Source organism: Manis pentadactyla, chromosome 1, assembly GCF_030020395.1.
Source record: "Manis pentadactyla isolate mManPen7 chromosome 1, mManPen7.hap1, whole genome shotgun sequence".
Classification (NCBI taxonomy): domain Eukaryota; kingdom Metazoa; phylum Chordata; class Mammalia; order Pholidota; family Manidae; genus Manis; species Manis pentadactyla.
The window spans coordinates 151,237,748-151,252,492 of NC_080019.1; the positions used below are offsets into that span (position 1 = coordinate 151,237,748).

At 35.3% G+C, this 14,745-nt stretch overlaps 1 protein-coding gene and 1 long non-coding RNA gene across 6 annotated transcripts in view; one reads left to right on the top strand and one right to left on the bottom strand.

The window, feature by feature from the left end:
* Positions 1–14,745, top strand: part of EPHA3 (EPH receptor A3) — a 376,254-nt gene that overhangs the window by 307,940 nt on the left and 53,569 nt on the right. For 3 of the 5 annotated variants that reach the window (XM_057501930.1, XM_036899008.2, XM_057501936.1), the window contains 4 exons: positions 42–201; positions 6,923–7,025; positions 7,723–7,790; positions 12,808–12,933. In XM_057501930.1, coding sequence (XP_057357913.1) covers positions 42–201; positions 6,923–7,025; positions 7,723–7,790; positions 12,808–12,933 — 457 coding nt within the window. Of the gene's footprint in view, positions 1–38; positions 202–6,922; positions 7,026–7,722; positions 7,791–12,807; positions 12,934–14,745 lie in introns of all 5 variants that reach the window. The other 2 variants (XM_036898999.2, XM_036899016.2) reach the window with 1 other exon arrangement.
* Positions 13,107–14,745, bottom strand: part of LOC130683674 (uncharacterized) — a 208,986-nt gene continuing 207,347 nt past the window's right edge. The window contains exon 3 of the long non-coding RNA XR_008997567.1: positions 13,107–13,211. This is a non-coding gene — a long non-coding RNA (uncharacterized LOC130683674). The remainder of the gene's footprint in view (positions 13,212–14,745) is intronic.

Genomic DNA, 14,745 nt, shown 5'->3' on the forward strand with positions numbered 1-14,745 from the left:
GAAGATTCAATTTTAACATGATTTTTCTTACCTCAAAGCAGGAACAAGAGACAAGTTATACCATTCTGAGGGCAAGAGGCACGAATGTTACCATCAGTAGCCTCAAGCCTGACACTACATATGTATTCCAAATCCGAGCCCGAACCGCAGCTGGATATGGGACCAACAGTCGCAAGTTTGAGTTCGACACTAGTCCAGACTGTATGTATTATTTCAATCGGTAAATGGGGGGAGCTGTTGTAAAGGTGTCTCACAATTACTTATGACTCTCCCTGAGCTGTAACTAAGTGTGGTACATTTGAAAGTGTATCGCTTGGATGTTAATCTGCATAGCTCTGGGTCTGCGCGCTGGTATCTGTGATGTGTGCGTCTGCTTTCTTCTCTTTCACAGATCAAACATATTCTAATGTATGGTTTGCCTCTGGTTTTCTTTTGGCCATACATTGCTTTGAGGCACATTTTTTAATATGGTAACATACTTCCAGTACTTAATCCAGACATTGGTATCTAACAACTAGTATCTAATCCAGATATTCCAGTTTCATTGCATGATTCAGTGAACTACAAGAAACTTGCTTATCCTTGGGGATATAGTATTGTTTTAATCTTTAACACGTTTAAACTAGTATCACTTAGAGATTGAGGATATTAAAGCTGAGTTGTTATTGTTCCATTCACACTCACAACAATTGGGATAGTCCTGTGTATCTAATGCCAAATTTGGCTGGTCCAAATTGGCATTTTTCCTAATTATATATTTTTTCAAACCCATTTGCTTCATATTAAAAAAGCCCTTTCACTAAAATACAATTTTCAAAATACCACATGTCTGCGGTACTAATATAAAATGAACACAAGTTTAAGATTTTATGTAACTTAATAATGAGAATAGTAAAAGATGAAAACTGGTTTAAAGGAAAATTTGAAGAACAGACAGATACACATATACATCTACATGTGTGTGTGTGTGGGGGGGGGGTATGTGTGTGTGTGTGTAGGCAATCAGAAATTCTTAAACAAATTTGTTAATTTTTCCAAAACTGGTTAATTTCCTATATGACAAAAAAAGATAATGATTGGAGTCATCTTTCCCACTGCATGTAAACCAGTTATATCTCAAATACATGCATCATTTTAATTATAGTAAGAAAAATCTTATACATCACTATCGGTTTTCTGAAATTCAAATTCACAGCTGTAAAACAGCCTAGAAATACAATCAAAGATGAACACTATTTAGAAACAGATAATCCAGGGAGTCTGACAATGTCCAGCATTCTGCTGAAAGCAAACTTGCGATTGTTACAATTTGCCGTTTTTCCCTGGCATCTATATTTCCTACTTTCTAAATATTTTGCCTGTGATGCAAAATCAAATTATTAAAGGTGTGATGATATTTTATGCCCAAATTTCATATCTAACAGAAACATTCAGGATTAACAAAAACCTATAAAAACTTTAATATAAAAGCGTAAATATTTTATGGCCCACTTTTCGTCAGCCAATTAGAAATGCTGTTTATAACAAGCTTTAACCTTCCAGAAGGTATTAAGGATCTAGTGTTTCCGGAAATTATCAGCTCACAACTGAAACATGATTATTATTCTACTCAACGGAGAGCTACTGTCCTTAAAAATACAAATCTATTGTTGAAGATCTCTCCTAACTCCTCCTATGAACATGAAGAAATCATTCTCTATGATATTAGAAACAAAATGCTATAAAATACCATGGAAATTCATTATCAACAATATTTAAAACACATAATTTTATATGACACAATAACAAATATAATTACAACTTAACATTAGTAGTTCTAAATCTTTTTATAGTTTTTAAGCAGTGCAAAGAAACTTTCTGGTTTTGAAATTGCTATAGATAGATTTTTTTCAAACTTTTAAATGGTTATGAATTAAGAGCAACAAAATTTACATTTGCTTTACCAGGAAACATCACACATCATGGAAACATAAAAAGCAAATATTTATTATATTCTCTGGTAAAAATTAGGCATGTTGAAGGGCAGAGGGTCAGATCACCACTAGATAAACATTTATTATGTTGATGCATATTTTGGAACATCAGTCTAATCTTGCATGTTCTTAATCAACATTTAACCCTATCTGATAAGTAAATTTGCAACAATAACAACAAATTCCAAAATACTAATGTGATTCCAGATTTACAATAGATAATAGTGTGGTATTGTTGTGCATGAATGTCTAATAAGACTTCATTTTCTGCACTTTAAGAAATACTCCATTAATAACTGCAGGGTCTAAGCATTTTTGCCAAAAAAGTTTTATATTGCAATACTTGCCCTGATTATAGAGCAGATGAAAAGAGGATAAAAAGAAAAAAATAAACTTTTCAACATTCCCTTCACCATTTATAGAGACTGTGAGTTGCAGAGGTTGATTTTTTAAAATATCTATTTACTCTTACTGTTTCCCCATAGAATTATTCCATACTTTAACTATAGATAAGAAAAAATGTATCTTTTGTCTTAGTGGGAAAAAGACAAAAATCAACTCTCATTCTATGTTGTTAAATTAAAAAGATACATTCATAAAAATTCTAAGTATTTAACAGCCTTATTTGTTATATAGTGATATTTGAAAGATATGAAAAGATTCATGTTTGTATTTATTTAACAGTTTATTTCTTCTAGCTTCTACTTTAAAAAGTTGTATGAAAAGTTCCCATTCATAACACATATAAATATTTCTTAGTAAAGCATAATGTGCTTTTACCTAGAATTTAGATGATAACATTTTGTGAACTTGGTTTATAGTAAAGATATAGAGGCGCTGTGGAACACATAATTTCCTGAGTGCTCTAATGTCAGTATTTACTTTTATTATCGTCCTCATTTTACAGGTGGGGAAACTGAGGCATAGAGAGGCTGCATAAGTTTTTCAAAGTCACACAGTTGGTAAATGATGAGTCTGATTTAGAACTCATGTATATATGATAGTGTATAAAACATTTTAATAAATAGTTCATTTGATCCTGTTCTGTAAGCTATTTAGGTACTGTTATTTCCTTTTGCAGATGGTCTCAGATACAGATTTTATGTTTTTTCTGAGGTTGCATGTCTGGTAAGTGAGGTCAGTGAGCCTGGAGTCTCCAGATTTTGGAGTAGTGATCCAGTAGTGCCACTGCACATTTTAAAAAAAAGAAAAGATATTATGCTAAGTCCACAGAAAGCACAGAGTGGAGGGTATAGAAGAAACATGACTTTCCTAGAGTAAAGGCAACATCCAGCCGAGTGGGAACAGTATGAAACAGTGTGGCATGTTTGAGAAAACTGGTAGTCCAACTGTCTGGGACCCCCACTGGGCAGAAACCACATCCAGGGTGTGTGCTTTGTGCTCAGGAACAGCAGGTGCAATGGAGACGTTAAGGAAAGGACTTCAGAGCCAACTGGTATTTATTAGGATTTCCTTGACAAGCCAATTCAATTCTCAAGGTCTCAATTTCCCAATCTGGAAGTTGGATAAAATCAGTGTGCATAATTCAGTAGGGGTTTTATGCTGATTAAATTATTTATTATTTGTAGAGTACCTAAAATATTACCTGGTGTAGTAGGTGCTGCGTGTATGTGTGTGTATGTATGTGTATGTGTTCTGTGTCTTGTGTTTAAGTAAATAATACATAATTTGAACATCCAAGGAATTTCAAAAGCAAAATCAGGTGGAATAAAACTGGGTTTTGGAATTGGAAGATTCTATTGGGTATTACTGGTCAAGATTAGCCCCAGCGTCAATACAGTCAGCAGTCCTGAATGCTTTATACCTCCTTTGCTGTTTTTAATGTCATTTGTTATGAGTGGGTGTGCAGCAACTTTAATCTCTTGGAACTTCTGATTGGAGAACATTAAGGCAGCCTGACAAAGGTAGAGCAGAACCCTCATACAGAAAACTTTCATGCTGAAATTAGACATCCATATATATAACTTTGTAGGCTATAGAGTACTTCTGCTAGTTTTTCACCAGTTTTTAAATTATTTTCCATAATAAAGTTATATAACATTTATAAATCACCATGTGCTTGTCACTGTTCTAAGTGTTTTACTAGTATTAACTCATTTAAACCTTTCAACAATCATATTATGTCACATAGTGAGTAAGTACAACCCAGGCATTCTGGTTCATGAGAATGACCTCCTAACCAGTGTACTTTAGGGACAGGATCTGGGGTCGACTGCAATGGGAGGTGACTGCCATTGAAACAGGGAGAGCAGTTCGTTTGTGGGAAAACATTCAAATTGATTTTTATGACATGTAATAGATATCAACTTTTAACAGTATGCCATGTAATATTATTAGACAATTCTACAGCACATATTTAATCAATACTATTCACTCAAATGTTTGCTAATATTAGTAGTAAAAATAATCCGATTTGGTTACGTGCTTCAGATAGTCTCTGGGACTCATAAATATGTAGAGTTAGAGGAATAAGTGAGTAGTCCTAGTTTAATCCTATCTTTGACAGAAAAAGGAATGGAACTCTTACTTCCATTACATTTCCCCTTGCAGTTCCACTGACCTTTATTTTATAAACTGGCTAAAATTTACTAGAGAATCCAGAACCTGCTGTTAGAAGTTAGAAGTTATTACAGTATACAAAATGAAAGGCCTGAGATGATGTTATTATTATATGTTTATGGAGCATTACTGAATCACTAGGCTAATTATTTTACAAATTATGCATAGATTTATAGACAATGGATAAGGATGTATCAGTTCAGGTCTTCTGGGAAGCAGATATTTAGGTGGAATTATGAGAGTTTATAGGAGGAAATACAAGTAAAGGATGAAAGTGGGGGAGCAGAAGTGGGCGAGCAGCCCCTCAGACTGTGACAGCCATCTGTGAAGAGATGGAGGGGGAGAAGGGTCGAGGAGAGCGTCAGACAGCAGCGCAGCTCTGAGGGGCTCACCACGCCGATGGGGAGTGCCCGAGGGAGGATTGCCCTTCAAGGAGTCCTGCATTGGGCAGCAACAGCCCTGTTCCAGTACCCTTGCCATGTTTAGCCCTTGAGGAGAGCGAGGCCTGTGCACGAAGGCTGAGGTGGATCCTGAAAGGCAGGGCAGCTGGAGGCTGTCTACCCACTGCAGGTCTGTTCTCAGGGGCACTGGAGCAGGAACTCCCATGACTGCCACAGCGGTGTAAACAACAGTTTGCTGGTGGTAAAGAGTAAAGTGCTTGCAACAGTTTATATTATGTGTATGCCATCCTGCCACACTCTGTGCTCTTTTTCCAGATGCTTAGGAAAGTTCTAACAGCCTGTTTGCCATGATTCTTTGTTGGCATCATTTAACTCTTCTTAAAACTGCACGATTTTAGAGAAAACTTTCCAAACTTAGATTTTGTTCAGGCTGAAATTGTGACGTTGGCTTTTGGAGAGGTGATAAAATTCAAATTACCAAACTCTCTCTTCTTTTGATACATCACTCATTCATTTGTTCAATCAGCATTTACTGCAAAAGTAGCATGTATTAACATATGAGCATATGAGAGGGGTTGTCCCGGGAACTGTGTATATTTTAGAAAGTCTAGAGCTTAGGATGCTTACGGAGTTTATTAGCAGAAGAGACTGGGGATTTAGGCAGGAACAGATTTTAAATGGCTTTACGTGCTCTGCTACAGAATTTGCGTTTTATCCTGAAAGTGACGGAGAGCCCTGCAGAACTTGTGTGCATGAGAATGACATGACCAAATCTGTGGTTAGAAGGAACACTCTGGTGACTGTGTGAACAGTAGGAAAGATGTACAAATGGAGACCAAGTAGGAATTTCTGATTGTAATGCAGAAGAGAAATGCAGACATAAACTAAGATAGTTAAAAGAATTTGGTGATTAATTGGATGTAAAATGATCAGGAGAGGGAGAGGATGAGGCAACTTCGTATTTATGGTCCACATCCTTGCTACTCCTGATGCACTCTTCAGCCAGCAGGAGCACTGGAGCTCATACGAAATGCAGTCTCAGTTCCACTCCAGACTGACTGAATCAGAAACTGCCTTTTCCCAAAGATCCCCATGGGGTTTGCATGAACATTTATGTTAGAGGAGCACTGGTCTAGGTCAAGAGCTAGTAAGGAGCTTGATAATCAATATTTTAGGCTTTGTATACACACAACCACTATTGCCCCTGCTCAACGGGGCTATTGAAGCATGGACACACCCAAATTACAGTACATGAATGAATGTGGCTGTGTTCCAATACAATTTTCATTATGAACACCAAAATTGAATTTTATATGATTTTTATATGTCACAAAGCCTTTTTCCTTCCACTTCTTAAAACAAATAAAATCATTCCAAGCTCCTGAGCCATACAGAAACTGATAGCAGGCCGGATTTGGCTATGGGCCATTTTTGCCCCTTTGTCTGGGTGAGTGAGTGAGTGATGGGCCATTTACAAGGTAGGGACAGTTTGTCAGTGGTATGTGTTAAGGTCCATAGGATAGGTGTTATAAAACCTTTTAAATAAATAAAGACACTGGGGGGCCAAGCAAGCTTAACTAGAAAGCTTTTATAATTTTATTCTAGGAAATCTGTCCTGTTTTCTCTGTTCCTTCTGATAACTTCTGGTTCATCCAATGGATTTCTTGTCCAAGAGAATAGAGAAGACCAGCCCAGCTTATTTCACACAATAGACATTCAAGTAGTATTTGACTGATGCTATTGAAACAAAGTATTTAATCTTATTACTTAGGTATTTCAAACAAAATTATAGAAAACGTCTATTTTTTTTTTACACTAACTGAAGAATTTTACCTCGTAGTAGACAGTAAGCCATATTTCAGGTAAAATCAGAATAAATATGCCTCAATCTATCAGCTTTTCCAAGTAGATGGTATTTACAGTCTGTTAATGCCTGGTCTTTTCGTTTTTTTCTCTCCGACCTCGCAGCTTTCTCCATCTCCGGTGAAAACAGCCAGGTGGTAATGATCGCCATTTCAGCGGCAGTAGCAATTATTCTCCTCACAGTCGTCACCTACGTTTTGATTGGGAGGTGAGGCCGCGGCCCGTTTTATGTCTTACTTTCATTATTACTTTGCTTGTTCTCCTCTGTTGCTACTGAAATCTGAAAAGGGTGGTCAATATAGCCATTTTAACAAGTAAGAATGTCTCCACGTGGATTCTAGCTCTTTTTTTCCACCCTTTCTTTTGTTTCCCCATCTTTAGTTTCGATTTTCTTTTGGCCATTAAAATTCCCACCCCACTCTCCAACACACAGCACGTCTTCTCTCTTTGACCTCACTCCTAGTTTTTGCTTTCTTTTGTCCAATTATCCCCTCACTCTTCAAATACATCCCAGATTTCCGTGACTCTTTCTCACCCAGAACACTGGTAACACTGCACAGCACTCATCGCTGACAATGGAGACTGGTCCCCTTCATTCATTCTAACAGCAGTTGTTAAAAAAATACTATAAACACTTTCTAAGGCCATTATAAAAACTGAACTGAAGGGGTCTGCACAGTGGGGAAGCAGCTCTACATATCTCCTCATTAGGCAGCTTTCCAAAGTCCCCAGAGAAAGAGGCTTTCTATAGAGGATTTAGAAAATATGAAGTCATTAAACTTTCACTAAAGCATTTAATTGTTGGAGAAAAATGCTTTACTTTTTGTGCTTTGCACATTCTAAGCCTAGGTAATTGTTTTAAGTGTATTTTCTTTCTGTGTCCTCTTCCCTTGATTTTCCTCTAGGTTCTGTGGCTATAACAAGTCAAAACATGGTGCAGATGAAAAAAGACTTCATTTTGGGAATGGACATTGTAAGTTTCTAAACTGTTTTTGGTGCTTTAGCTTTTACCATTTTAGTTTTAGCAGCTATTGACTTATAACTGGATAACTTTTCTCTAATAAATAGAATTCAAAAGTAGTTTTATGGAAAAATCAAGCAAATTAAATTGATTTTAAGCAAGGAAGGAAATTCATGGCTCTGCATTAACTAATTTTTACATGACCACATTTCATCATCCTTACGCTACAGTGAGGGTAGCTGTGGCTTATATTCAAATAATGCATGTTACAGGGAGTATGTACTTAAGTCGTTCTGCATAGCTGAAAGGCAAAGCATATCTTCTGTTCCCTTATTACTAGTCCTTTGCTAAATCTAAATAGGAACCTTTTCCCTTTCCTAACTGCCAAGTAAATATAAACAACTTCTGTTTATGTGAAATGCCTTACTCCATTTTGTCAACCAACCAGGAGAAAGCTTTTAGAATAAACTGTTTATTTTGGAGTTACCTGATATCCAACTGGTAGGAAAGCCAGCATTTTCCCCCCCATGTTTTAATATCAACCAACTCAGCCTCTTTTTAATATTTTCTAAAAGAAATATTCTTTAGGAAACAAAGTGTTTATGTCTAATAAAAAGACTCACTTTTTTCTTCTGGTAAAACAAATCATCCTGGCTTTTCTGCTTTTCCAAATTATGGTTCAGTGTATGTGGCAATTACTAATCACTGACCTTAAAAGGAAGAGCATGTTTTCATGGAAATTAGCACAGACTATACTCATGCTTATATGCTCTTATAGCTAATGAAGTCTTCTAAGCATTATTTCTCTGGATTTCACTATTACCTTCTATTATTTTCAATTCAGTGTGATTTTTTTGTATCAGTCATTGGTTTTGCATCTAAAAATTATAGCATTAGTTGTAAGTCAAGTAAAAACTTGATTACCTGTTGGTAACATTCAGGAGGCATGCAGTAACTTGGAAAAAAAAAGAATGTCTTCCAAAAATGTTAACTGATGTGGGATGAACCCAGGGTCAGAGATCATCATTTGCTGTGTCCATCTCATTGCAGTCATTACAGAATAATTCACAAAACAGCCAAAGTACTACCTTCTCAATATCAACATCTCATCATTAGTGAGGCTACCAACTCCAAAGTCTTAAAAGAGTGCATGAACAAATTACAAGATACTTGTCCAACTTTTTTTATGGTCCTACTAAACACTGATTCATAGTTGCCAGGCATAAATTAGAGCAGTTAACATTCCTGTGGATTAAGTTGCTCTTAAAATTTGAGTTGGACAATACATGGAAATACTGACTTTAGAAGAAGACCATACTGATTTGGTTCTTTATATGGGAATTATAAATCTCGTGAATTTGGAGCATTCATAAATTTCTGCATGCCCGCTGTAAGCAGGTTCCTCTATCACTCCAATATGTTTTAGCTGTTCGTTTTTATGGTGGCATTTGTTGAAACTTAATTTTCTTCAAATGCATAATATCCTTATGATAGACAAAAAAGGAAATATATTTTATCCTAGCTGCAAGGGTATAAAGTAACTTATATTCATGTCATAAACTTTCTACGTCTTAATGCTACAGCTGGTTTATTTCAGACCATTTATTTAGTATTACTTTAAAAAGCTCTAGCTATGAACTATTCCCTCCAGCCTTGTTACAAATCCTATAATATTTCTTCAAAAGGAAAGAAATGTGTTTCACCTCCTAAGATCCTGTCCTCTTGCCCTCTCTGGCTGGGCCTTTTCTTTTTTTTGCTATCCTTAGGGCAACTCATGCTGGTAAAATGGAAATGTAAATTATTGTGTTTGCACAGAACGAGCTGTAAAGTAGTGCAGCTTAACACATGTGCATGTGTTTATTATCTGGTTTTCTTGACACAGCCCAGTCACTCTGTATGTTGCCCTTAATTATTGGTGTGAAGGGATTATGTGCCTTGCATCCTGACTCACCTGATTCCTGGAACCTCTGGGGTCAGCAGTTAAAAATCACCAGCCAAAGCTCCCACAGTGAACAGGCCATTTTTCTTGGGGATGTATGTGTGTGTATGTTTATATTTGTATTGTTTCCCCACATGTCACGTGGATAGGATAATGATTTACTTGATTTTATTTATTTGCTGTGATTATTTACTTGTATTGATTTTTATTTGGGAATGACTATTTATTTTTCAGAGTACTTAGTAACACATATACTCTCTAAGGTTAACAGGTATAAAAGCTTAACTGTAATGCACACTTTCAAGGCTGTTTAAATCCAGTTCTTATTTAAAATGCTTGGGACATTGCTTCTGACAACTCATTTTATAATCTTCTCTGTTAATTCTGATGCCAATAAATCCCAAAATGATTTAATTTCGGCAAGGTAAATATGTGTAATTGTTTACAAGAAAAAATTTCATTTTTACCTTATTTTTAAAAGTGTCATTTTTTTTTTCTTGAAAAGGAGTAACAGATTTTATTACTTTACTATTTTCTTACCTTAGTATTACTAGATATAAATCAAAACTGGATAATCACATATCTTATCCTTCATCTGCTGTGCATTTTCATTAACATGTAACCAAATTGACTCAACACAAAGATTGACTTTATTTCTTAACATCTTTTAGTAAGTCTATGGTTTTTACTGTTTTCTTACACACAAGCAAGAAAAGTAAGATAGCTTTCCTTAACCTGTTCTCTTGTTTTAAGGGTAAATAAAGCGTTTTAGTACTGATAAAGTTAGAAATAGTTTATTGTAATAATAAATTATAGTAGATCACTGGACTAAGGAGGACTTTGCTATCTGCTTTTCATAGGAAGCAGTGATATTTATGATAATGGCAGAAGCCTGCCCTCATCTGTGAGCTCAGAAGAAAGGGACATTTCTGAGCCCAAATTCTGTCTCCAGGACACCTCAATGAAATTAATGATTGTGACTAGAATTCTTAACAGGAAAATACCAAAAATGGCAATAACCTCTATCATTTATTGGGCACTAACTGCCTAACAGGCACTCGGGTGAAGCACAGAACTAGCAAATTTTAGAGAGCTTTCTTTTCTCTGATTCTTTTGCTGACTTGTTCAAAACAGAAAAACCTTGAAAGTAGAGTTCTAACTTCAAAAGCGACTCCACTCACAGTTTGCCCAAAGCAAGGGCGAAGGGCTTGCTGTTTCCGCGTTTGTGTGGGTGTTGACTCCCTAGACGCCGGCGTCTTCTCAGATTGTCTACACTCCCCACGGGATAGACAGTGGCTGCTGCCTCGCAGTGGAGAGGCAGCGACAGGCAGAAGAGCAGCGTCAGTGTTCCTTCTCCGCTTGCTCCCTCACCCTCCCATTCCTGCTCTGCTGCCTCAGAATCATCTGAATAAGGAGCTGAGGAAAGTATTTGTACCTACCATCCCTCCCAAACACCATTTATTCTTATGCCTGTATTTCTTTACTGAAAACTTCCATGGAAGCCTCCCAGGAACATAAATTATTCTGTGGTATAACCATGGCTTTGTCTTATAGGTCAATAAATTCGTCATTTCTTGTCCGAACTCAAATCCCGGACTTGTTGGCCGAAAGGCTCTCCAGAACAGTCTCTACACCCGTTTCATACAAACTACAAACTGGCCCAAAGCAATCATTGATCATCACTGAATGTTCAGTTGCAGTATTGCCAATAAGAGTCTTCCATTGAAAAGTGACATTGGAAAAGGAAATGTCTGATTTTGTTATTTAAAAATTTAAAAATCCTTCAATAATGTAGTGTGATAAATGACAAAAAAATCACCATTAAGCATCCATTTCCCCTAATAACACAATGTACCAGTATTTTTTATGTTACCAAGAGTAAATACAAAATCAATAATAATTTCCAATGATGATAATTAATAATAATTAAATTGCTTAATGATATCATTATTTAATCATTGTGATATGTTATTGGGCTTAATTAGGATTTAATTAAATAGATTAACATAATTCTAATAATAACTAATAGTAATAATGATATGAGTACATATAGCATTAGAGTTAAGTTATAATTTCCTTCAATGTTAGGTCCTGTTTGTGTACTTAAATAGATCTTAGGGTCCCCTCTTAGAAATTTAGTTTTCTTTTGAAGAAAGTTAGTTTATTGAATATTCCAAATTGTTTCTAATATGAGTTATCTTTCCAAATGATAAAAATCTCAATATTAAATGAAATAAAAATGATTCTCCTGTATCTTTTGTCTATGCTATTTTAATTATAGAACATCATGAAAATTTTTCACCTTCAGAATAATTAAACAAATAAATATATTATCAAGGAAGTTTATATTTAATAAGCTATAAATATAATTTATGCTCAGAATTTAGCTTATTAGCACCATTATGAGACTTACAGAGAATACTTATATTGCCTTTAATTATATTGAAAAGCTATACAATAAGATTTCAGCTAATTGATGCTATCTTATATACACATACACTACAGCTTCAAGTAGATTTATAATTGCAGTGGGGGGCTTTGATTGAGAATGTTAGTAAAAGCAGACATATCAGATAGAAGATGTGCCATTTCATGTGCTTTACTTAATTTATCTATAATTGCAGCAGCTGTCCTACCTTATGAAAGTATTTCACAAACTTTGACTTATTGTCAAATGGGACGTTGTGACAGATACTTGATTACTGCCCTGTGTAGAATCATAAAAGTGCAATGGCATGATGGTGCTCACTCATTAGTGCTGCTTGTAGTAATTACTGTACTACTCAATTCTGAACCAGCTTCTCCTTAAGATCCCCCTCCTTGAATGTCCATTTTCCTTCTAGCATTTTTTCAGAGAAGCTCATTGTGGTTCCTCTTTATGTTTTATTATGGGGAACTTCTCTTATTAAATTGTTCAACACTTAGTCCAACCTCTCTGTCTGCCAATTTATGTGACAGCTCACAATAAACTAACGGTTGGTGCACTTTGTGTAATGGGGATGTTTTTTAACCAATGATGTTATAACATTTGCTCAGTAAAGGTTTCATAAATCTAGCTGCAATAATGCCTTTCTTTCTTCCCTTCAACAGTGAAACTTCCCGGTCTCAGGACTTATGTTGACCCACACACATATGAAGATCCAACCCAAGCAGTACATGAGTTTGCTAAGGAATTGGATGCCACCAACATATCCATTGACAAAGTTGTTGGAGCAGGTAACCACCATATAACCCAATGCTAACCTAGTATATTAATTACAAGTTTACAACTATAAATAGGTTCTCAGGCCTAAGTATATTGCTACAAAATGGACATTTTCTGATTTCATGATCAAAGACAGGCAATAAATAAATGAAAATATCAAATGGAATGTAATGATTTCAAAGGTGCCAGACTCACAGACCATGGCCAGCTTTTTATTTATTGAATTTCAGAGGCAGCAGCCGCAACAGCTCAGTCTTCCAGTGGTTTGGCTGATCATGTGTCACAAAGCCTATTTGGATAAATAGGGATAACAGGATAAAAGTGTGTTTTACTTTAAACAAGCCCACTAAGTGAAAATTTTGATTCTGTAAAAAAAAGTTATTTTAGAATCCTTTTTGGAATCAAACAAATAGGTAACACAAAATAAAATCATGGATGATGCATTTTACCCAAATTTCATCACAACTCTTTTGAGAGTATGGTTTAATAATGTGAAGTGCTCCATTTTAAAAGTTGCCTGCAACTTTATATAGTCTTAATGTATTTGTGTTGAATCTTGTTTTCATATGGCACATCTCTTTCTTCTAATCATTAATTTACTCAATCATAAATTAATTACCAAACATATATGGAGTGATTATTAATAACAGTGGCATATTTCCAAAAAAATAGATATAAAATAATAGAATTTTATACATTTACACATAAACATATGGACATTCATAGAGCATGCAGTGTGCATTTAAATAAAACTATTACTCAAAATGCAAGTGAACAATACAATAGTTTTACATCATCTTCTCATTCTTCAATATCTTTCTAAAAACAAACACAAACTAATTATACTGATGTGGGAAATAGAATGACAGAAATTCACTCATTGAATTATGCTTATCAAATTACCTTTTTTGCAAGTACTATATTTATAACTGATAGCCCTTTACACAAATGTGCATACAACTTTGTTTCCTTTTATATACACCAAAGCAGTACTTAGAACTCAAGCAGTATTTACTAGTCAAGCAAGACAATCTGAGTAATTCATAATATCTAAATAAAATGGTAATTTATTTAATCTTCTAATTTTCTTAATGTTTTATCCACCTAAGACATGTGTAGGTGGTACTAAAATATGAAACTAGCCATTCATAAAGGAAACGAGAGTAGCTCTACTTTTTTCACAATCTAAAATGTAAAAATATACACATTCACTGGACATGTAGGTTAATGCAGTTAAAACAAATATTGATTATTCTCTTTTATTTGTATGGTTCTGTGTTGTGAGCCCATTCACGGCACAGGGGGTTTTTTCCTGCTGGTTTTAATGTTGCCCCACAAGAGTGCACTGTTCCCCAGCACGGAAGCTGCAGTAGCACACACAGCAAAAAGACTGTATGCTCAGTTGGCAAATCTGATGAGGAAAAACCCTCATATGCTTGGCCAAAGTTCCAGAAGGCCAGACAGACACATTGGCACTTTGAAATTTGGGGTCCTCCTCATTAGTAAAAGTTTCGATATACAGATGTTACTGACAAACATGTTATTACCATCCAGATATATAGAACACAGAACACTGATTAAAAATATCTAAATGAAATCAAGAGAAGGGTTACTTATTCTGAGTCACTTATAAATTCCAGATATTCATTAAAAATTAGGACAGATCCTCTTTTTTCCTTTCTTTCTTCAAACATATTTGTAAGAAGTTAGATATATGCCCCATTTTCAGGATTTTGCAGCCAATATTCCCATTTGCAACAAGAAAAGCAATAAAATTAAACTGTGCCTATTTTATTTGCAGATAAGATATATCTTCAAGGTTG